This window comes from Marmota monax, unplaced genomic scaffold (assembly GCF_021218885.2).
Source record: "Marmota monax isolate L192 unplaced genomic scaffold, Marmota_monax_Labrador192_F-V1.1 WCK01_AAM20220418_F8-fsc00357, whole genome shotgun sequence".
Lineage (NCBI taxonomy): Eukaryota > Metazoa > Chordata > Mammalia > Rodentia > Sciuridae > Marmota > Marmota monax.
In genome coordinates, this window is record NW_026694465.1 from 875,884 (window position 1) to 899,856 (window position 23,973).

Sequence of the window (23,973 nt, forward strand, 5' to 3'; positions counted from 1 at the left end):
CCAATGGATAAATCCACTGATTAGGTCACAACTCTCATAATCTAATCATCTCACCTCAGAACATTCTTTCATCAACACAAGAGCTTTTCAGGATACATCTCATACACAAACTATAACACCATCTGAGGAAAGAAATACTATATGATTTGCTTATGTTTGCTCTACTGAATGTAATTGCAAGACTATTTGAAAAAAAGAACTTTACTGAATCTCAGCTAATTAAAATGCATGGATATATTATTATTCTCATTATTATTTTAAATTCTAAGTCTGCTAGAATTCTCAACGGCAACAATTTCTACATGTGCTCATTATGATGATATTACAATCTATCGTCTTATATTTCAGAGAAAATGAGTTGATTTTACCTTGCTATTTCCAGGCTAATAAATATCTAAACAAGTCTTTAAATGATAAATCCATATAGAAAGAAACATATCTCCACTAATATGTCTTCTCATGCAGAACTTGGAACACTGCTCTATGTGACCTTTCAGAGACATCTACGTTTAAAAAGCATAGTGATGTCCAAAGTCCATGTACAAATCCAAGAGGGCTCCCCTCAGGGCACGAGGGCAGAGGCCCTTCTGTACATACTTACAACCCAATTCATGACTCGCTCACAACCCCATACAACATAAATTTAAGTTCTCCTTTTCTATCCTCTAGTTTCCTGTTCTTGGAATATTCTCTCTGTTCTCATCCCTCATCCCACACACATAAGCAAAGATGCAAGGCAGAAGGGACTTCTGAAGCCAAGAGACTGTAGTCAAGAGCAAAATCTAAATTAATAAAAGGAAAGATGACCAGTCTTTGACATTCTTCAAATAGTAGATTGCTTTGCCAACTCAGTGGAAATGAGTTGTTTTTCTATCCCAATGCACCTGAGCACTCTGATAGGCTCCCCTGAGTAACTGTTCCTTACTGCAGCAGTGAGTCCCCAGTACGCACACACCCTTGAGGAGGACATGTCAAGGAGTCTGCTGACAGTCCAGCCTTCTTCAGCAGCCATCACCTCCTTTTTTGGGAGCATGTCCTAGTCATGTACAATCTATGCTACTTCCCACCCACTGTCCAGCGTTTCCCCTTAAGACTTTGTCCTCTGAAGCAAGAGATGGAAAAATGGTTTTCAAGTTTCAGATGACAACTTCCAATCACATCGGAACTATTTTCAAGCTTTGTCATCTCATTCTAGTCTCTTAGCGAATTCGAACCTCCATTTGCTCATCAATAATTGGAAACAATCAAAGTTTCTCTGCCTACTTCATAAAGTCCTTATAAGAATCAAATGAGATGACATATGAACACTATAAAATGATACACACATAAAAAGTAATAAAACTGCTATTGGCTTAAGTTATTCAAATTCAAATTCAAGAAGCAAGAACATTCGAGTACTCTATCTCTTATATTGCACAATGAAAATAATGCAATAAAATAATTATATTTTTTTCTGTAATAAAAAAAACATACAATCAAACAAACATGTAAACAAAGCTTCCACTCTGTTCAAGTTTAGAAAGGATTACAATGACATGTGCAAAATTTAAAAACAAAAAGGTCTCTAAGAATAATACAACAGATTTATTCAGATATGGAAATTAATCATGGCATTAACATTTTGGACAGATCCAATATCCATGCTTACCTGTCTCAGAAAGTAATTTTGTAGCTTCTAGCACCTTCTCAGTATAAACCCCAGCTTCATAGTTCTCCATCTCAGCATTGATGATGTGTATCACCCGAGCTGCCCGTCCCCGGATGGCGCCCGCAGTCCGGTCCAGGGTATCCACATCCCCCTCTTGGAGGGCTATCACACATTTGTTCACATCCTCCAAGATGTGATTTTCTGTGGGGAGCATACATACACATTTATATGGCTTTATATCACTCAGAACTTAATAGCCAATCTAAAATTAACTCAACAATTATCATGAGTCCTCACCTTGCATATATCAGTGCATGCCTAATAACACTGAAATGGTACTTAAAGGGCATACTTTATAATTACAATAGTAGTTGTAAAACCAGAGCATCAGCCAGAAGGCTTGCAGCATCACACAGACTGCTCTGTGCTACTTTTGGGATATCTGATTCAGTAGCTCTGATGTGGGGCCCAAGACAGAGTTTCTGTGAAGTTCCCAGTGATGTTAATGCTGCTACTTTGGGGATGAGACTTTCATTGTCACTGATATAAAGAATAGCTAGCCCTTTCTTTGTTTCAAAGATTGAGACTTTTTGCCCAGAGGGTCTTGTAGGAGTTGTTGTGGTAGCCAACATCAAGTAATCTGACCTAGTAGAATCCTTTCTAAACTTGAACCGAGTGAAGCTTTGATTACATGTTTGTTTCACTCTGTGTATGTGTGTGTGTGTGTGTGTGTGTGTTTATGACAGAAAGATTTAAGGGATGGGACAGAATAAATATCACCCAGTATTTTAAAGTCATGTCATATAGCAGGTATATGCAATGGGAAAATTCATGAGGTGAAGATCATAGAGTTCCCTCACAATTAAAATCCAATCCAATCTTGTGGCTGATTGCATCAGATTTCAGTCAAGGCAAGCATCTCTCTCATCTCCTGTCATTACCCAACGAAGATAACATGTAGGAGAAGGAGCAGTTTCATTCTCTACTGGCATAGAGAAAACACCTGATCTCACAGTCTAACAAGGGAACAATGTTTTATCTACCATGTATGTAATTATGTCCTTTGAACAGCACAATTCTAAAAAAAAATGTTTAAAAGGCCTAGTATTCTGCTGGGCGTGGTGGTGCCTGTTATAGTTCCAGCAACTCCAGAGGCAGGAAGGAACATTGCAAATTCTCAGTAAATTAGTGAGACCATGTCTCAAATAAAATATAAAAAATAAAAGGGCTGGGTGTGGTTCAGTGATAGAAGGCTTCTGGGTTCAATCCCCAGTACCACTGAAATGAAACAAAAACAAAAACAAAAATAAAAAAAAGAAGAAAGAAAAAGTTTGGTATTCTATGTAAAAAAAGAAAAGCACTTTAAGCTGAAAACACACACACCCCCCCCACACACACACACACACCTCCCCCAAATTAATGTTAAAATTCTAAATATAAATTTAAATATTTTATTTTTTTCTCTTCTAATTTATGTTTGAAATTAAAGAACTAGAGAATGTAGAAATCAGAGATGTATAATGGTCTGAGTGATGAATTCATACTGTACGAGATCTGGTACTAATAGGTAAGGACTTTGGCAGGTGATGAGGTTATGAAGACAGAACTCTCATGAACAGGATTAGTGTCTTTATAAAAGAGACCCTAGAGACCTCCTTCACCCCTTTAAGTCACATAAGGTTACTGAAAAGTCTGTAAGGAAGCAGGGTTTCACAGGACACCTCTATCTTGGACTTTCAGCCTTCAGAATTGTGAGAAGTACATTTTGTTGTTTATAAGCAACCTCATTTATGATATTTTTATAGCCATATGAATAGATTTAGACACAAACACACATGCTTTAAGTAGTTAAACAGAACAAGTTTACCAATGGTCCTCAGTAATAGGATAATCTTTAAAAATTATAATTGCTAAATACAGTGAATAGTTAGAGAATTAAATGAATTATTACATTATTATATATCTAAGAAGTTTCCAGGACTAGTTCTGAGTTTAAAGTTCTCAAAGAAAGAGAGTTGAAAAGGGACCTAGCAAACCCTAGGGATCCCTCCCACTTTCATTAAATCCAGCACTCAGAGGGAATATTTGTTCATTTGGAAATTGGGTAGAAAATTGGAAGGTATAATTTGCTTTTCATAAATATTCCATTGTAACCTTATACAATTTGATTTTCTCACCCATTGTAAGTTTCTGATTTCTATATTCTCTAGTTCTTTAATTTCAAATATAAATTAAATTAGAAAAACAACAAAGTATTTAAATCCAAGTATCCAGCTTTCTTAAACTCAAAAAAAGTGATACTTTCAAAAGACTGATAATTTTCTGAGTCGAACAAACCAAAAAAACAAAAACAAAAAACAAACAACAAACAAACAAAACAACCACACACACACACACACACACAGAGTTGTGAAAATATAGATTTAAGAAGTTTTTACTTTTATTAAGGAACTTCTAAAAACTATCCTTTCATGAGATTTTGGATTAGAACAGATGAATTCACCTCAAAAGGAAACCTGAGGAAAATGTTCACTCAACTAAAACGTGGCAAAGGATTTTACATACAAAAAAAAAAAAAATTGAAATAAGCCTCTTCTACTGCCCTGCTGGATTCCTTGAGACAATTATACTGTGCCCTGGCCCCTGGAAGGGAGCAGCTGGAAAGGGCTTCCTGCCTAAACCTCGCACCTGGGTGCCCTCTTCTCTGAATAACACCTTCCTCTAAGAATAGAATAGACATAGCCACTGCTTTTCTGTGCATTTTTTTTTAAAAGATAGTATTTTGGAATCGAATGTAAAACAGTGAGGACTCTGTTAATTATATCAGTTATTAATCTCTCTGGACTTAATAATAATTCTAAAAATTTGAAGAAGCGCACTCATGTCCCACTATATTAAGATTAATTGGTAGGGCTTAAAAACAACAACTATTCCCCCAAATGGAAATATACATCTACTTTAATTAAAAGACAAGAAAAAAATGAGCTTTTATTTGGAGAAAAACCAGCATAGGCCGAAAGTCCATGGTAACAAAAACATTTTTTAATCAGCTCAATCAACTAATTTGTTAAGTGGTTAGAGAAGTTAGTGATTTCTTGTGAATAAAATATTAACCTTATTAACTTTACTAATTGAATAATTTTTATTGGTTCTTTTAAATATGCATGACAATAGGGGTTCATTTTGACATAATTTAAAAGCACGGAATATAATTTTCTAATTCAGTCCCCAGCTCTTCTCCTTTCCCTTTACTCCTTCCTCTCCCTGTTCTCTTCCCTCTATTTTAGTGATATTTCTGCTATTTCTTTGTAGTTTATTTTTTTTAAATTAGTGTCTGTGGATATATAATGGTGAGATTCAGTATGGTGTATTCATATATACACATAGGAAAGTTAGGTCAGATTTATTCCAGTGTCTTTCTCTAGTCCCTCCCTCCTCCTTTCCCTTTATTCCAATTTGTCTACTCCACTGATCTTATATTGTTTTTTATTTATCCCTACCCCCTCTTATTCTGGATTACTTTCTGCATAGCAGAGAAAACTTTTGACCTTCGATTTTTGGGGCCTGGCTTATTTCACTTTACGTGATAGTCTCCAGTTCTATCCATCTACCAGCAAATGTCATAAAGTCATTTTTATTTATGGCTAAGTAATAACTCCATTGTGTATATACAACACATTTGCTTTATCTGTTGAAAGGCACCAAGGTTGGCTATATATGTTGGCTATTGTGAAGTGATGTGGTTGCATCACTGTAGTTTGTTGATTTTAAGTCCTTTGGATATATTCCCAAGGGTGGGATAGCTGGGTTATATGGTGGTTCCATTCCAAGTTTTCTGAGGAATATCCATACTGCTTTCCACAGTGGTTGCACCAATTTCCAGTCCCACCGGCAATGCATGAGTGTACCTCTTCTCCTACATCCTTGCTAACATTTATTGTTGCTTGTATTCTTGATAATTTCCATTTTTACTGGAGTGAGATGAAATTTCAATGTAGTTTTAATTTGTATTTCTCTAATTGCTAGAGATATTGAACATCTTTCATATATTTGTTGATAATTTGTATTTCTTCTTTTTGAGAAGTGTCTGTTCAGTTACTTGGCCAATTTATTGATTAGGTTTTTATTATTATGTTTTATGTTTTTTGAGTTCTTTGTATGTCCTGGATATGAATGCCCTATTTGAGGTGGCAGGGGGTAAGGATTTTCTCACACACTTTGGCTTTTCTCTTCACACTCAATTGTTTCCTTTGCTGTGAAGAAGCTTTTTAATTTGATGCCACCACACTCATTGATTTTTTTATTTTACTTCTTGTATTTCAGGAGTCTAATTAAGAAAGTAAGTTCCTGAACCAACACTGTAAAGGGTATATATGATAAACCCAAGGTGAACATTATTCTGAATGGAGAAAAACTGAAAGCATTTCCTTTAAAAACAGGAACAGGACAAGGATGCCTACTTTCACCACTCCTATTCAATACAGTCCTTGAAACTCTGGCCAGAGCAACCAGGCAAGGGAAGGAAATTAAAGGGAGATAAACAGGAAAAGAACCCAAATTATCCCTGTTTGCTGACAACATGATCCTATATTTAGAAGACCCAAAAAACTCCCCCAGAAAACTTTTAGAACTCATAAATGAATTCAGGAAAATAGCAGGGCACAAGATCATCACCCATCAATCAATTGTATTCCTAATCTCCAATGATGAATCTGCTGAAAATGAAATTAGGAAAGCTATCCCGTTCACAATAACTTCAAAACAAAACAAAGCAAAAAAAAAAAAAAAAAAAAAAAAAAAACCTTGGGAATCAGTCATTTAATAAAAGATGTGAAGACTATACATATTTTATATATATAATTAAAGAAATTAAATTAAAGAAGAACTTACAAGATAAAAATACCTCCCATGTTCTTGGATAGGCAAAATTAATATTGTCAAAGTGACCATATTACCAAAAGCACTATACAGATACAATGCAATTCCCATCAAAATTCCAATGACATTCATAGAAGGAGAAAAAGCTATAAGTTATAAGAAGTTAAAAGTTATAAGATTCATTTTGAAAAATAAAGAGACCCAGAATAGTCAAAGCAATCCTTAGCAAGCAAAGCAAAGCAGGAGGCATCCCAATACCAGATCTCAAATTATACTACAGAGCTATAGTAACAAAAACATAGTATTGGCACCAAAATAAACATGAAGACCAATGAAATAGAATAGAAGACACAGGAAAAAATGCCAAAAACATATATTGACTAATTTTTCAAGTCAATTTATTCTTTTGAAATATTAGGATAGTATACTTAGGATTTCCCAAGCTTCCCCAATTACAGGTCCCCTTTTATTGAAAAACAAGTAATAGTTCTCTTATGAGAGTTGTTATATTAATGGATGATATACATGTAAAAGCCAATAGGGTTGAGAATACTTTAAAATAAATTGCATTTTGGTCACCAAAGCATTAACATTGTATTTGAAAAATAGCCAGAACTGTTCATATAGACATGAAATCTTTGGTCAGAAGACTATGCTTACTGTATATATGGACTCTTAGAGTGTATGAGATAACTTCTGCACCCTCAGATCAGTGTGTTTCTAAACAGGACTGGGTATATATGTATATAATTTTTTTTAATCAAGAAGGGCAATGAATTATTTGAAGGCAAAATCTATTCTTGATTCATATTTTCATTCCTCAAAGCATTGTACAGATAGCAGATAATCAAGGAAAAGATATTGGATAAACATGTCCATTAAAAAGGAGCAATTGGGGCTGGGGATGTGGCTCAAGCGGTAGCGCGCTCGCCTGGCATGCGTGCGGGCCGGGTTCGATCCTCAGCACCACATACAAACAAAGATGTTGTGTCGCCGGGGGAAAAAAACTACTAAAAAAGAAATATTAAAAAATTCTCTCTCTCTCTCTCTCTCTCTCTCTCTCTCTCTCTCTCTCTCTCTTAAAAGAGAAAAAAGGAGCAATCCAGCAGGCATGGTGGTGCACACCTGTAACACAGCAATTTGGAAGACTAAAGCAGGGGGACTGCAAGTTCAAGCAAACCTCAGCAACTTATAGAGGCCCCAAAGGAACCTAGCAAGACCCTGTCTCAAATAAAATAGAAATGGCTGGTAATGTGGCTTAGTGGTTAAGCGTCTATGGGGAGGGAGGGAGGAGCAATCTATTTCACATTTTTATTCTAAGGTATTTTGAAGAAGAATAATTCCTCCTAAAGTAAGGAGATAGAGGAATGCTATTCCAAAAAGAAAGGAAAAAAAAGTGAAGGTAGTAATAAACTCAATATAATTCTAGAGATTACATTGCTAGGAAAAACTGCCAGGCACATGCGATGGTGCATTCTAATATCAAGCAAGGGGCATAAACATGTCATAAAATATTTGACTGCAACATATTTTGTAATAAATGTCCTTGGATTTTTGCAACCTTTTGAAAATATGTTATTTAAAAAAAATTTTAATTAATCAATGATGACCAAACTACCTGATTTTTATAAAGCACAAAGCTCCCATTTCTAAATTCTAAACTAAAGTCACTGTGTGAATTTTTTAAAGAAAAACAAATTCAAGATCCTAAAGAAAAAAATAAATGGAAAAACAGAAAAAAACAAAACAAATCTTGGATATTATGGGATTGAGTTAAGGGTTTTTTCAAATCTTAGATTTCTATAATTTTGTGAGCCAAACCCAAGAATTAAACTGTCACATGGCTAATGCCAAGGTGCTCATTTTAAAACACTATTAAAAAATGTAGCTTTTGCCCAGTAGGAAAGGTTTAAATGTTCTAATGCAGCTATTTCACATTTTTATGAGCCCAGGCCACACTGAAAATTGGTTCTGCTCTTGTAATGTTAATAGCTAGCATCATTGCTCCCAAATTTGTTGCATTTCAGCTGAACAAATTAAACACTCAGATATACAAGTTCAGGTAGCCTTAAGAAAGAAGAAAAGAAAGAAAACAACTATAGTCTTTAAAAAAATTTTTTTTTCGTATTTTTTAAAATAGAGTTTCAGGCTGAAATAGATAGTCCCCAAGAAGAAACTGATACATACAATTCCATTCATGTCGTTCCAAAATACCATCTCCTAGGCCAAACTTGCAATATACTGATGCAAAATGTTTGGTTCTATCTCAAAGATCAGAGGAAAAACACTTTCCCAACTATTTGGCTGTGTCCACAGCCTAGCAACAGAAAGAGTGGGTTGTGTCATTTTTTTTTTTTTTTTTTTTTTGCCAGGCTGTATCTGTAGAAAGGTGCCCACTGCCTGATTGTCAACTCTGAAGGCATGCCCCAGCAGGCCCTGCCAACCTGGCTCCCTGACAGCATCTGTTCATGGCCTGCCATGGCATTTGTACAACTAGGGTTGGACCACAAGGGTGTTATCTGCCAGAGCCAAAGCTGTTCTTGTTGCTGGTAATAATGAGATGCACAAAGGAACGCCAGGGAGAAAGGTGACAGAGGCAGGGCTTGGGAGAAGGAAATTAAGAAAAGCTTTGCAGTATTCAAAAAGCCTGAGATAAGGCCTGCTCACATTGCTTCTCCTTACCTCACCCCCCCAAGAAATTTTTGTACATGTTGAAGAAAAAGAGAAGTTGGGAAAGTTTTAAGTTTCCAAATGATCCCTCTCTGAATAAAAGGTAATGTATGGATATTATCTATGTATTTGTACTTTGAAGGGGACTCAGAGGAAGATTTCCAGGAGCTATCAGGCTGGCTATGTGAGGTTTGAGGTTGGGTGGGGAGCCTGCCAGCCACCAACTGGGGACCCTGCAGTCACCTTCATAAATAATGAGTAGACACTAGAAGAAGACTTAGTATCGGTAGCTAACTTTCTATTCCCTAGCACCTGAATCCTCAACATATCTACATAAACAATTTCTAAGCACTTTACGAGAAAAGTATTTGGGGGGCATTTTTTACAGTATGAGGGCTCAGCCGTTAGCAAAGCAAAAACTCAAGGAATGGTAACATGTGGAGTTCTTTTTTTTTTTTTTTTTAACCAGCCAACCCCTAGATAGGGCGATATTTAAATGAAGAGCTGCTTTGACAAGTCATCAAAAACCAAGCACCTTGGGAAGAAAAAACAAGACAGGTTTCTGAACAAGATTAGAAATCAGAATGAGAATACCAGAGGTGGGAGAAGGGATCTGAAGTGAAAGTAGAAAAGCAGAAAGTAGAAAGTACCAAGGGAAAGAAATTTCCCTTCTAATCTTAACTTATAGAGAACCGTGTAGTTTCTGAAAAAAAGTGATCAAGATTCAATACCATCTCTGCCAAGTTACTTCCCCTTTCACTGGCTTCGTTTTTTCAAAGGAAGACTTAGTATACGAATATCTATATTAGAATTTTGGTGAGAATTAAAGCATACAGCAAATTACAGACCCGATGCACGTGGTAGCTCATTTTTTTTTTCCTCATCTTGTTCTCCATCAGTGAAAACTTGGCTTTTGGATAATCAGATCTATAGATTCAACTACACTGCTCTCAGACAAGCCCCCCCAAACAAGTGTCTAATATAATTCACTGTCTGTTTCTTCATGAAAAGGAAAGATGGCAAATAGGAAAAGTGCCCAAACATGGAAGCCTCCTTCCAGAAATCTTTCTGCATGGCTGTAGTCAGAGGTCCCTTAGGCCTGGCTCCTACCAGCAGTGATGTGTCTTGTGCTGAGGAGCTAGGCAGGAGTGAGCTCTACAAAACTGTCAGCAGAACCAACACCTGGCCAATGTGAGTTTTCAAGGGTCACCTGGTTCTTTTAATGCCTCATGATAACTCCTGTTTCTAGTTACCTCCTCCCTACAGTGAACTGGTGTTTGCAAAAAAAAAAAAAAAAAAAGGCCCCTTTGCTGGTTGGTAACCTGATCTTGAACAGCAAGATGAGTCCCATTAAAAGTCAAATTGACTTCATAGTTATTCAAATCTGCTAGCACCCTGGCAGTCTGGCTTCACTGCAAAGAAGAAAGTTACAATTATAGTGATGACTAGTTCCCTTTCCTTTTACTCATTTCCTTATGCAACCTAACAGATGCTCAGAGCCTTGATGGCTTTCCTGTGCCTTCTAGTGGCTTAATTCTGTTCCTGATATTTCTACCTGACTCGTCACAGACCTTCCCTTATTGGAAAAATGACCCACTTAAGATAGCCAAATTGGAATAACTGATTGCCCGTGTTTAAGACATAGACCACATAGGCCAATCTGATACTCTGTAACCTTTTTTAACACGATGATTCAGATGTACCCCCAAATCCCTCCTGCTTAAAAACCAAAAGGGAATCTAAACCTCTTTAAATAATATGTTCAGGCTCTGACATCTTTATCAGAAAGTTGTGTTTTTCCCCCTCTGATGACTTGACTCAGTATCTAGAAATAAAAATTTTCAAGAGGGTATTATAATCACATTTGCAGAGATGATCCATTGCTCAAAGGGCCAAGGAGAGCACTTGAATCACAAGACCCATGACATCTGTGAGATATTTCTTATCTCATCCTGTTCCCTCTTCCAGCTGCCTGGTAAGGTGCCTGCGATTACCTGAGACAGACAGGAAGTCATCCACCGAGGTGATGTCATCCACAGCCTCAGTTAGCACTCGCACCTGCTTCTCCCACTGGTCTTTGAAGACGTCCATGTTATCCTGAGCAACTTTGCTCTGTGGCCGGGCAGCCAGTGTGAGAGCAGCATTGATGACCTATTTGTTAGAAACAATCCAGGGACATGATGACCACATTCCTCCAAGAGGGGAGCAAGCAGGTGAAAGACCATATTGAAACATTGTGCTCTGCACATTCTACAGATACATGGGTTGTCAGTGTTCAGGACAATGCCAAACACAAAAGATACAGTAGGTTATCAACTACCATTCGTTTTTGTTTTGCTTCTTCTTTTTAAGATACAGTAATTAGCCTCAGGTTTCAAGAGGAATTTACTGGACAAGTTCCTATTTATTTAATGCAGATAAGTAGGAAATATAACTCTTCCTTTCTGCCTGTGCAAGCTTATAATTTACTTGTTGAGACAAGGTAAATAGACAGTGAGCATTTAAATAATGAGCCAAAACAAACAGAATCAGTCAATATGAGTAGAAAAGACAATAATTGCCACAATAATACATGGAATAGTTAGAAGTTCTTTTTAAGAAAGGCAGAACTTTAAAGAGCCCATGATTGGTGGGTAACATAATCCAGTTAGAAGAAATTTAGACAAGGACAGAAGGGATATGAGGGTTTGAGTGTAGGGAGTCCTGAGTATCAGGTCATTGACTGACTTATAAGATAAAATATTGGAGGCTTACCTGAGGACACAGGCTATCAATCTGTGTGGCTGCCATTCGGACTAATTTCACCCCTTCCTCGTTGTTGGAGATGGAACAGGCCAAATTGGCAACCTGCATTGAAGAGGACTCAAGTGAAAAATCACATTGGGCCAACAGAAAGCATACTGTTGTATAACCTTTCACCTTCTCTGGGAAAAGGTCATTCTTGGGAGAATCCTATAACCAATATGATAAAGGAACCCTTCTGTGTTTATCCAAATATTATTTCCTCATATGCTAGTTTAGGCATTTCTGCCCCCAAAACCCAGACACTTAAAAACAAATTTTTCCTTCAAGATTTTCAAGCACAACACAATGATATATTTTAAATGAGTTTGTTTGAACTGTTTTTTTTTTTTTTTTTTTCCTATGGACTGCCCTGATCTGCCTACACTTTCTTGGACCTCCTAAGATTCACCATGAAATACAGAATCCTATGATCCAGGCCACATCAGTACTTAACTCTGACCAGTAAGAGAAATGCTACAGGCAATAGTTTGGATTTTGAGACTCATTGTAAGCTGAAAAATTCAAGTGGTCTGCCCATAGGAACCCAGACCTGCCTGAAGATGCTAGGCTATCAGCGACCTCTCAAATGCCTTCAGGAATAGACGAGAGAGATGTATAGAAAAGGCTGGTGTGACTCAGTAGGCAATGGTGGAATACAAGGCATATTAGAACGTGCAAGTCTACAATCAAGGCATTAAAATTTTGATTTTTCCAAAATGCTACACAAGCCAAAACAGCAGAATTAAATTCAAAGTTCTCAGGCCAGGCAGTTCAATTTAAGTTATTCCTTCTTATCAAGGGTCAAGCATTGTTATTACAAGGTCAGATTGATAGGTCAAGGTCAACAGCAGGCAAAACTGCCATCAGAGCACTGATCAGTTCCATCAGGATGGTGTCAAGAGGACAGGAGATTGAGGGTTAGAAAGGTCAAAGGAGAGGAGAAGGTCATCGAGGGCTATGGTCAGTAGGACAAATAAAACAAGTGATTAGAAGAGACAGAATCCTCTGGAGCCTCTGAGCCATCTGTCCTTGGTATCCTACTCACCTCTATCCTCCAGAACCAGGCGGCTGAGAGCTGCCTTGATGCCCTTAGAGATGAAAATGTGCTACACATGTGCATAATTCCTAATGTGAAATAAACCACAAGTGCCCAGTGCAGACAAGTGGGGGATCTCAGAACTAGCAATCCAGGTTCTACCACTAAGCAGCTGTGTGATTACTTTGTATTCAGTTTGCTCATCAGTAGCATGAAGTGTGGACAGTGATACCAGAAATACTTTCAAAGGTTACTTCAATAAGTCACTAGTGTAAGAATCCCTTTCTGAAGGTTTTAAGAAAGATGAAGGATACATTATGTCTATTACCGTGAAAATAGGTAGTAGGAGAAATCACAGTTTAAATGAGTTACAACATCATCATGTCATTTCTTACAATATGTGGTGTACCTTTGATCTTCAGATAATTTTCACTATTATACTTAGTTTTCAAAACAAATACTAGAAAAGACAAATATGCCTTGTCATACTCATTCACAGGAAAGGATACTAAATGCCCACAGGCATAAAACTTTCTAAAAGCCCAGCAGGGACAATAACACATAGCTCTTTAACTTCCATTTTCTTTTGCTACCTCAGATTTTCTCCATTCTGCATTTTGATTAACCTTTGTTATATTTGTATTCTATATTTACATAATTTTACATTCCAAGTGCCCGATTCAGTATATGACAATGAATAAGTAGTCTATAAATGTTCATTAAATGAATGAAAGAATAACTTATTGAGTAGAACTTCATGTGGTGATTTGGCATGCACCATAGATGCTCAAAAATAAAGTGGAGCTAAACCTTAATCTGACTAGAAAAATTTTCAATTTATCTTCTAGCAAATGTTTACCAATGCTATAGTGTTCAACCATGGTTTCTACATTCTGGTCCTTAGTGAGTCTAGAATGCAATATCCCCCTGTCTATGGTAGCAGGATAAAAAAATAAAATCAGAATAATGTAGACAAATTTTCATAAAGTTATATCTTTCTAATGTAAAGTTCTGTCTTTTAATCTTCAATTAAATTCTTCCTACGTCTGCTCTTGAACAACCTTTTTCATTACGTGAAATGATGATTTTAGATGAAGGCTTTGTTTGCCCTTTACCATAGTTGCTTGGTGTGAGAGAGACTTGAGATCACACTTTTGAAAGTAGAAGACAATTTAAAAAGAATGTGGCACAACAACATGAAAACATAAAATGTCCCAGGAACCAGATCATGGGTTAATATTTTCTTGCATCCCTGTAAGAAAAGCAAGAACAAACTAACACTGTCAAGGAAATAATGGCTCTGGAGGTAGCAGTCCAGAACATAGCTTCACATCCATGCTGGCTCTGGGTCACTTGGTGGAGGTCAACCCAGGGGACCTAGGGCTGAGAAGAGCTGGAATCTTATACATGAGAAAGTCAACCAGTAACATCCACATGGCGACAATAAATTTTTCTTTGTGTGTCTTCTGAAATGTTTAAACAAACCGTTTTCTGGCTCAGGTCTAACATGGGAACCTCATTACCCATAGAATCTTAGTAGGGAGGACAGAGGTAGCAGGCTGTGGCAAAAGTAAGGAGCTGGCAACTCTGAGTAATCCTCCAATTAATTATTCTATTTAATTTTCCTGCTCCACAAATCCTACAGTCTGGCAACCTTCACTGTGCAATGTATTCCTACTGTTTAATTCCACTTAAAATCAGAATTTTATTTACGTTGCATTGTGTTCTGAAACATTCTGAAAATATTTTCAATGTGATGTTAAAGATTTCAGTATCTCCGAAGGCAGTCTTGCTTATTTTAAATTGGTCATGGACTCGATCCAGATCCCTACCTTCCTGATTTTCTTTTGGCTTGCTTTTCTGTCCTCACTGAAACTACTGGCATCTTGGTAACTCTGAACATGGGTCTAGGTATTTTGATTCCCACAGTTTTGTCAATTATCTTTTTTTTTTCTTTTTTGGTACCAGGGATTGAACTCAGGGACACTCAATTACTGAGCCACATCCCCAGCCCTATTTTGTATATTTTTATTTAGAGACAGGGTCTCATTGAGTTGCTTAGCACTTCAGTTTTGCTGAGGCTGGCTTTGAACTTGCAATTCTCCTGTCTCAGCCTCCTGAGAGGTTGGGATTACAGGCATGCACCACTTTGCCCAGTTTCAATGATCCATTGTTTAATTACAGCTCTAATATTATTCTAATATTATGATATCAGAAACTCTTTGGTAAAGTACCCTATTTTTCAATTTTTTTTTAAAAGAGAGAGGGAGGGAGGGAGGGGGGGGGGAGAGAGAGAGAGAGAGAGAGAGAGAGAGAGACACTTTTTTAATATTTATTTTTTAGTTATCGGCGGACACAACATCTTTGTTTGTATGTGGTGCTGAGGATCGAACCTGGGCAGCACGCATGCCAGGCGAACGCGCTACCGCTTGAGCCACATCCCCAGCCCCAAGTATCCTATTTTTCAAAGCAGTTTTTTCTTTTCTTTCTTCTTTTTTGGCGGGGATGATGGGTACCAGTGATTGAACTCAGGGGCACTCAACCACAGATCCACATCCCCAGCCCTATTTTTTATTTTTTTATTTAGAGACAGGGTGTCACTGAGTTGCTCAGCACCTCATCATTGCTGAAGCTGGATTTGAACTCAGGATCCTTCTGTCTCAGCCTCCTGTGAGGCTGGGATTACAGGCGTGCACCACCATGGTGCCAGGCCAAAGCACAGTATTTTCTACTCTAATACCCATTCAACATGGTGAAGGAGGTGGTGGGGGGAGGGAAGGGAGGAAATTGTGGGTTAGAATCATAAACATTTAAAACGATCAATAGGAATAAAAAAGAAGACCATAGGCCACTAATAGGTTATGATCCAAGACACTGAGCAATGTGATTGAATCTGTTAGAATTTTGGAACTGGCTCAAGTCAACCAACATTTATGGGACATGCACGTCCAGCTGGCTCTGGCCTTTACTTTCTCCAGTCTTGAATTATTTGCAACTTCACTGAGACAACAAGAGTTATTGGCCTTCCTGGAAGCTTAGGAAACAATAAAGTCTATCATCAGGTATTAAATTTTGGTCTATTTAAATTGATTTGGGGTTTCTGAAAGTTGAATAGGCCATGAGTATAGGTGGCCTATTGTATTAACCACCCCCTGCCCTCAGCAATCTAACTATAAAAGGAAGCTCTTTTCCATAACTTTCGAGAGCATAATGGATTTGGGGAAGTAAAAGGCAAAAGGACTAGGCCAGTCTTCCATCTCTGACATAGTGCCTTAAGAACAAATTATCTTGGGGAAAAGGAGAGAGCTTAAACGCCATCACTAAATTGTGTGCTGCCTACACCAAGAACTTTAAGAGTTTAAAAAAAGAAGAGATCAGTGCCCCTGGGTGGGAATCATTACTCATATCACAGACAGGTAAGATGTCCATCTCGTAATATTTCTTTTCTGATTGCCTGAGTAACAACTTTCTGGCTGCTCAATGATTATGTTTTTTTTTTTCCTCCTCTTCTGGGGCACAGTGTGTAAGAAAGCGAAGAGTGAGGCAAATAATAATATTAGCAGAATTAGTCAGAAAATAAATCAGCAAGGACAGCTGATGCTGATTCTTGTAAGAAAACAGCTTGCTTCATGAACTGAATTTGTATTGCAGTTGGCATCCACTCCCTACCCCTTTAATGAGCACCTTAGTTGACCAAAATCAGAGTGGCAATATTCTTGGGAGACTGATGAGACAGTGAAGTTGACAAAAATCAAAATAAAAAATGTGAAGCTTTCATAAAATATACACTGTGACCATATAAAATGCAAGATTTCTTTTTTTAATCTTTTTTTTTGTGTGTGTGCTGGGGAATGAACCTAGGACCTCATGCTAAGCAAACTGAGTTATAATCCCAGCCCACACAAGATGCTTTTTATTCACGAAAACACCCCGCACAGCTCACAGTTCCAGATGAAGTATGTATTATGTCTGTGCCACTCAGTTGTGTGTGGACACTGCCACGGAAATCAATTCCATCTCAAAAATACCACCCAGTCTTATTTGAACACTTACAAGAAAAGTCAAAATGCTTGGAAGATTGAACTTTAATTAGACATTAAAAAACCTCTGGTAATAAAGTAGTTAGGCTTGTAGCTGCAAAGTGATATGAGGTACATCAGAAAGATGAGAACATTTTCTCCTTTTCTGGCCCTGGAAATCAAATTTCACTTTTTAATATTCGCCATTCTGTTCAATTCCAAACACAGAACATATTCAGTGCATTCAACCCCCAAATTCTGTATCATTTCATTAATTTTTACAACTTCAGGTATCATATTGGTATTTTAAGAAGAACACACTATTGAAATAAAAGAGAATAGCAATTCGGAGGTCCATAAAGTACTTGCTCCTTGTGTTAATATTTCATCATCATCATAAATTTGAAGATAAAATGAGCTTATTTACTATTAAAAGGGAATTACTTGAATTTACAGCCACCAGCCACGTGGCTGCATAAAACCACAGAGAAAAGGAAGATGGTACAAATTCCATGCCAGCTGCTATTCTCTATAACTGCAAAGGGTGCTAGGTTGCAATCTGAAGCTTTATTCTCTTACCTGGGCTAACACAATCTGCACCCAGGAAGGAATTAACATATACCTGCCTACTGTGTCTAGAACTCAAGGTTCTTTCAGAACATGGCTCCCACATTACAGATGGAGTTTGATGACTTAGTAAGATATGGCTAATACACCTTCCTGAAATATCTGGGAGGCAAGACAGAAACATCCCATGTTAGACATGGGAACTGGCTCTAAGAGGGATGGGCTTCCATAACTTGGACATAAGAGCATACTAAGTGCCACCTTTGAAACTTGCTTTGAGGAAAGGCATGTCTGGTTGCTATGGAGACTGTCCTAGGAAAGTGTCCCCTTTTGTCAAGGTATTAAGGAATCCTTTTTAAAAGGAGCTGCCTCACACTGGCATAACTGCTAGTAACAGAGGTTCTGAAAGATGGAGAGGAGACTTCTACGCAAAGGATTACTTGACCAGAGAATGATGGCTCAGTGTTATATTTGCAACTGAGCACACAATGAGGACATTTGGGGGATAGGGGGAAAAGAGAAACCCCTTTTGCTCTTGCTTCTGTTTCAAGCGGCCCCTCTGAAGCATCTGATCCTCTTCATCACTCTATAAACTTAAATTTCTTAATCATATAATTGCTAAGAGCCTGTTCTGTTATTCTTGTCAGTCGAGCAAGATGCTTTGCATCTCTGAGCCTAAATTTCCTCAATAATAAAATATAAAATAGTAACAGCATCTGCCTTATAAAGTTGTTACAGGGTTGAAGTGGGAAATGGATAGAGAAGTTAACCCACCACCCAGTAAAGATACTGACTATTATTTTCATATTAAACATTTTATTGAAAGGTCACTATAAAAGCACAGCATATATTTTAATAACAATATCTAATCACTGATTCATTTAGTCATCCAGTGAATACTAAAGTATCTATATATGGAAGACATTGAAGATACAAATTAAATAATATGTATGCCTTAGAAGGGCTTATATTTTGGTGGGAAGAGACAACTTGAACAGGTGCAGTCATCTCTTGGTATTGGTTCTGAGACACTTATATAAAATGGTATAGTATTTGCATATTAACTATGTATTCCCATATACTTTAAATCATCTCTAGATTACTTGTAATACCTATTACAATGTAAATGCTATGTAGATAGTTGTTATACTGTATTGTTTAGGAAATAAAGGCAAGTAAAAAGTCTATGTGTGTTCAGTTCAGATGCAATTATTTTCCAAGTATTTTCTATCTGCAGTTAATTGAATTTGCAGACTTGGAACCTGTGGATAGAAAGGGCCAACTGTAATGTGTTTTAAAAGCTCATATTGTGATGAGTAGTTGTTCTTGCCATATGATAATTTGTAGAGTTTAGTCTGAAATTATCAAGTCTGCATAAAATTGTAACCTCAGTATATATCATATTTTTGTCTCTGCTTATTTTATCTCTTATTATATCTCAAATATTTTCTATGCAGTATTTATTTTATTTTAGTGTGTGTTGTGTACTGGAGACTCAATCCAGGGTGTGTTACCACTGAGCTACATCCTCAGTCCTTTATATTTTTTATTTTGAGACAGGTCTCACTAAGTTGCCCAGGCTGGTCTGGAATTTCTGATCCTCTTGCATCAGCCTCCTCAATCAATAGCTGGGATTATAGGCATGCAACACTATTACCACCTATATTTTTCTGTATATTTTTAAACATTATTTTTTAGTAACTTATTCCCTAATGTTATTGCCTCATTACTTGGTAAGTCAATCTCCTGTTGACTACATATTTAGGGGATTCTGCAATGTTTGATGTTACCAGAACAAAGTAACATACAACGGTAGGTATCCTGTCAAAAGTGGAATTTCTACACGAGAAAGACTGTTACGGTACTTATTTACATAAAAACATAGTGCTTGTGAAAGCTCCCCAGCAATGAGCAAATTGCCAAATCCCTAATAGCCTTTATCCCATTTCTCCTTGATGTCTCTGCCATGGCTTCATCAGAATGTTCTTTCCACTATTCACTCCATCAATCACAAATGGACATGAGGATTGCCTAAGAAGTAGCTCAACATTACCCCAGACATACTGTGGAGTCTTACAGTGCAGAAGCTCCCAATACACCACCACATATCCACCCAATACAGGTTCACATATCACTGAAGGTGCTCCACTTACACTGACCAATAGGCATAGCTCTCTCTTCTTCTAAACTCCATCATGCTTACTGATTGTACCACAGATCACTATCTGTTACATACTAATTTTTTATGCACTGTTTTTGATATGTGTACATGGATGGATAGATACGTGAGATCACAGGTGCTCAATTCCAGTTTTTCTGAATTTACTAAATGCTCTCAGTTACTTTCATGTTGGAGAAAGGAGAGAACCACTCAACCTGACACAACTTTATCATACCTAAGAGGGCCCCAAGTTCTATGATCTAGAAATAGCTATAACTGTATGCTCCCTGTACCATCCTTGTTGCAATGCAGCATCAAATTAGCATTCAGCAGCTAAAACCAAACAAAATGTATGCAATATCCTGCCACATGGAGCTGCAATGAAATTCCTTCATGGTCCCACCAGGCCTTGCACCCTTGCCTGTAGTTATACACCTGTGTCAACACAAATCTGAATTCCTAGGGCTCCTCTAGGATGCAAAACAGTTCTTTTGTGTGTGTTCTTAGGGATACACACACCACTAGCAAATGCTATTTGCATGCCTCTGCCTAAATTAAAGTGATCAGTCTGCCCTGGTGACTTTAATGGAGGTAATCACCAGCTCACATTCATGAACAAATTGATGTGCCCGCTTCATAGCTGAATCACTCAGCATAAATCTATACCCTTCATGTATAAAAACCTCAGTGGCTTAAAATAATGCAATAAAGCATCACCTAATGCCTTCTTGATGCTGCTTCATCAATAATGTGTGGTTATATGAAAAGGATGGGGGAGGCTTATCATGTGTTATCTAAAATTATGCAATGAATATAATACGCTTTTAATTACTAATGGGGCTCCTGGGATTTTTTTTCCTCCATCTGTACATCAAAGAAATGAAATGTTATTATTCTCCACTCTTATTTTGTTTATCAGATTCCTAGGTAAGTAAATGCAATCTTTGCTTATTTCCAATGAATAACACATGTTGATCTTCCTATATGTAGGCTGTGTATTAGTAGGATGGGCGCTCCATATTCTGTCTCCAGCAATGGGGAAGAGCTGCAATGAACCATCCAGTGCTTGGCATTTAGCAGGAGCCAAGGAACATTTGCAAAAAGAAGATCCAGATGAATTAATGAGTGCAGCTCTTCTCTAAAGCCTGGTTTTATACATTCCAAGACAATGAGTGAAGAGTGGAGCCAAGACCATATCTGCCAAGCTTAGTGAGTCTAACTATCCTAACCAATATTATATCTATGACTTCAGCCCCTTTTGTACAAAACTCCAACTTAATGAGGGAGTTGGTGATGAGACCACATTTATGTGTCCCAGGCTATCTTGTAGGGGGAGGTAGTCCCACTACAATTAAACTCCTAGCAGCCTGCAAGGTTTAATTCCAGGTCCACATATCACTGAAGACACTCCATTCACACAGACTGACAGGAACAGCTCTCTCTTCTTAAATCCATCATGCTTACTGACTGTACCACAGATCACTACTATTTTTTATGCACTGTGATATGTGTACATGGATAGATAGATAAATACTTAAAAATAGATATATAGATACAGATACACATAGATACCAAAGATCTTTTTTTTTAAACAGGGGGGAGAGAGAGAGAGAGAGAGAGAGAGAATATTTTTTTAATATTTATTTTTCAGTTCTCGGCAGACACAACATCTTTGTTTGTATGTGGTGCTGAGGATCGAACCCGGGCCGCACGCATGGCAGGCGAGCGCGCTACCGCTTGAGCCACATCCCCAGCCCCAATACCAAGGATCTTTAATTAAACTTCATCCTTTTTGAGGATATTGGTCAACTTGCATTCATACTTGTGGCCTCCGTGACTCTCTCTATGAGACCTTGCACCCAGCAAGTATAGATGTGGCTCTGAGGCAGCCTTGCTGTCCTGGATTGATTTCTCCTTTCCCATCTCCATTTTATTTTAGCTCCCACATTTCTCTCCTTATCACTGATGGTTTTCTTAGCATCCTTTGCTAATTGATTAACCAAAGTAATAATTCACTAAGGTCACATTTTCTTCTCTTAGGAACGTCTTAATTAGGTCAAGATGCTCTATTACCTGAGTCCTCAAGAGCTTTGAGGGGAAATGTGCATTGTAGATACTTTAGGCTGTCCAGACAAGCCTTTGGGAAGGAATGTAAGAACAAGGAGATTTCTTGCTTCAATTTTATCTAAAAATTCTTCCCGCCCCCGCCATCATCTGTTTTTATAAGTAAAGTTTTATTAAAACACATCCTTGTCCATGACTGGTTTCGCACAGCTCCCTATTTTATGTCTTTCCCCAAGGGGCAAGCCACCCATTCTCAGATCAGTCATGTGAGAGCCCTCCTTGTCTGTTCTATCTCAGGTTTATTGTGCAGGACAAACAAAACTATCCAAGTGTCACAGAACCATCTCTGATATTTTACACGCCCCCTCCCCCCAGTCCCATGCATTCACATTCATTCCAATTCTGTTCTCATTATTTGCCTTCATACTCTGGTTCCTGACACCAGCTTCAAGTTCTCCCTTGCTTAACAATACCTGTGAGAGCTTTTTCCTGGCTATCTAACATCATTAGCCCAGCAGGTGTGCTCTCTCCCACTTTCATCATACCTACTCTGGTTTTTACAGCTTCTTGCTGCCTCTGTCCTGCAAGACCCCCATGCAATTAGACAAGGCCTCCTAGGTTCATTGATACCTAACACTTTCACAAGTCTCTTTCAGGAGGGAAAATATTCCTTGAGTGCCTGAATTCCCTTCCCTCTATGGGCCAGAAATATGCCAGTACCCTGTTCAGCATTGAAAGCTAAAATGTTTCTATGATGCCCAAAGAGAGGAACAGAGCAGTGCCAGAGGCTAGGCAGCAGGATTATTCCATGTAAGCTGGGTATCCTCTCAGAAAGGGCCCCGGCACATGGAGTTTCTTGTCTTCCAAAGTGACCTTCCAATAGCACCTGTGCCTCCCTGGGCAGCAGATGTAGGCATCACAGTCCAGAGTCATGACCAGGCATGGAGCACAGATGCATCCTGGTTTCATCTTCACACCCTCAGGAGACCATGTCCAGGTCTAGATGGAAGGAGCAGCTGCACTTGGAAAAGTATGCATGAACTCCCAGCCAAGGTTATTTTGTAAACAATGCCCACAGGAGCAGGGCTAGCCCCACAATGCCCTTTAAATGTGACTCAGCCTAGCAACTTTCTACAAGTGAACTATTTTGCTTTGTCCTCAGGAGGTCATTTTGTCTTTGCTAGCTGAATCAGTCATCTAGGTGAATGGCCAGTCAGCCTGACCTTTCAATTTGCTATGCCAAATAAAGCTAAAGATGGTGATCCAGCTAATATTCCCAGTGAGGAGCAAATAGTGAGGAAATTCTATGCATCTTGCTTCTATTTAGCTTGGTGTTCTCCAGGCAGGCTGTTTGTTTATTTAACCCTGGACTTTTGCCTCAAATGTGCTGCAGTCTGGCTGGGCACAAAATAACCGAGCCACCACACAAACTTGTAGATTCAAACAGCAACTCTTTATTCTCGAACTGTCACTGGCACTCTACACGCATGTTCTGGGAAAATCCACACCTCCACTGGGCTCTGCATCCCAAAATACTCTCTGAATCCCCCCCCCCCCAGAACTCAACGGGAACTCCAGGAGCGGGCGGGCACCTGAGGCAGCAGGATACGCCCTATTCCCAGTAGGATACACCCTAAACCTGGACCCACCCTAATCCAGCAGGATCCTCCCTAAACCCGGATCCACCCTGGTCCTTGAGCAGGGTCACCTTTCTCAAACATTCATGCAATGTCACTGCAAATGACCTGGGTCCAAGGCAAGCCCATTTCCACAATGGAGAGTCCTCCCTCTAAGCAACATTGGGTAGGCTGACAAAGAAATTGCCATGTGTCATTCCTACTTGGCAATGGCTCTCAGCACAAATGTCTCTGTAGTTTTGTTGTAGGATCCAGGTTTGAGAAGCATACACATTGTGGTGCCACCAATAATATTTTGTGTGCATTCATAGAGAAAACAAGTAAAGGGGAGGGGGGGCTAGAAAGATATTTGAGCGACTTTTTCAATGTAAGTGCTTAGTTAAGCAAAAATTGCAAATACTATTTCAACATTCTCTAAAGCCTGAGGAAATATTTTTAAAGGACTTGCCTATGCATTTCCAACAAAATCTATTATGCACACACAATGTACATTCTTTTCCACTAGTGTT

The 23,973-nt window shown here is 38.3% G+C and overlaps 1 protein-coding gene across 2 annotated transcripts in view; it reads right to left on the minus strand.

Annotated features, from left to right (window-relative positions):
- LOC124075515 (catenin alpha-2) overlaps positions 1-12,067 on the minus strand; it is a 102,954-nt gene extending 90,887 nt beyond the window's left edge. For both annotated transcript variants that reach the window (XM_046418953.2, XM_058571157.1), the window contains exons 1-3: positions 11,951-12,067; positions 11,191-11,347; positions 1,649-1,849 (exon numbers count right to left, since the gene is read on the minus strand). In XM_046418953.2, coding sequence (XP_046274909.1) covers positions 1,649-1,849; positions 11,191-11,347; positions 11,951-12,049 — 457 coding nt within the window. In that variant the 5' untranslated portion in view covers positions 12,050-12,067. The remainder of the gene's footprint in view (positions 1-1,648; positions 1,850-11,190; positions 11,348-11,950) is intronic.
- Between the last annotated feature and the right edge of the window lie 11,906 nt (positions 12,068-23,973).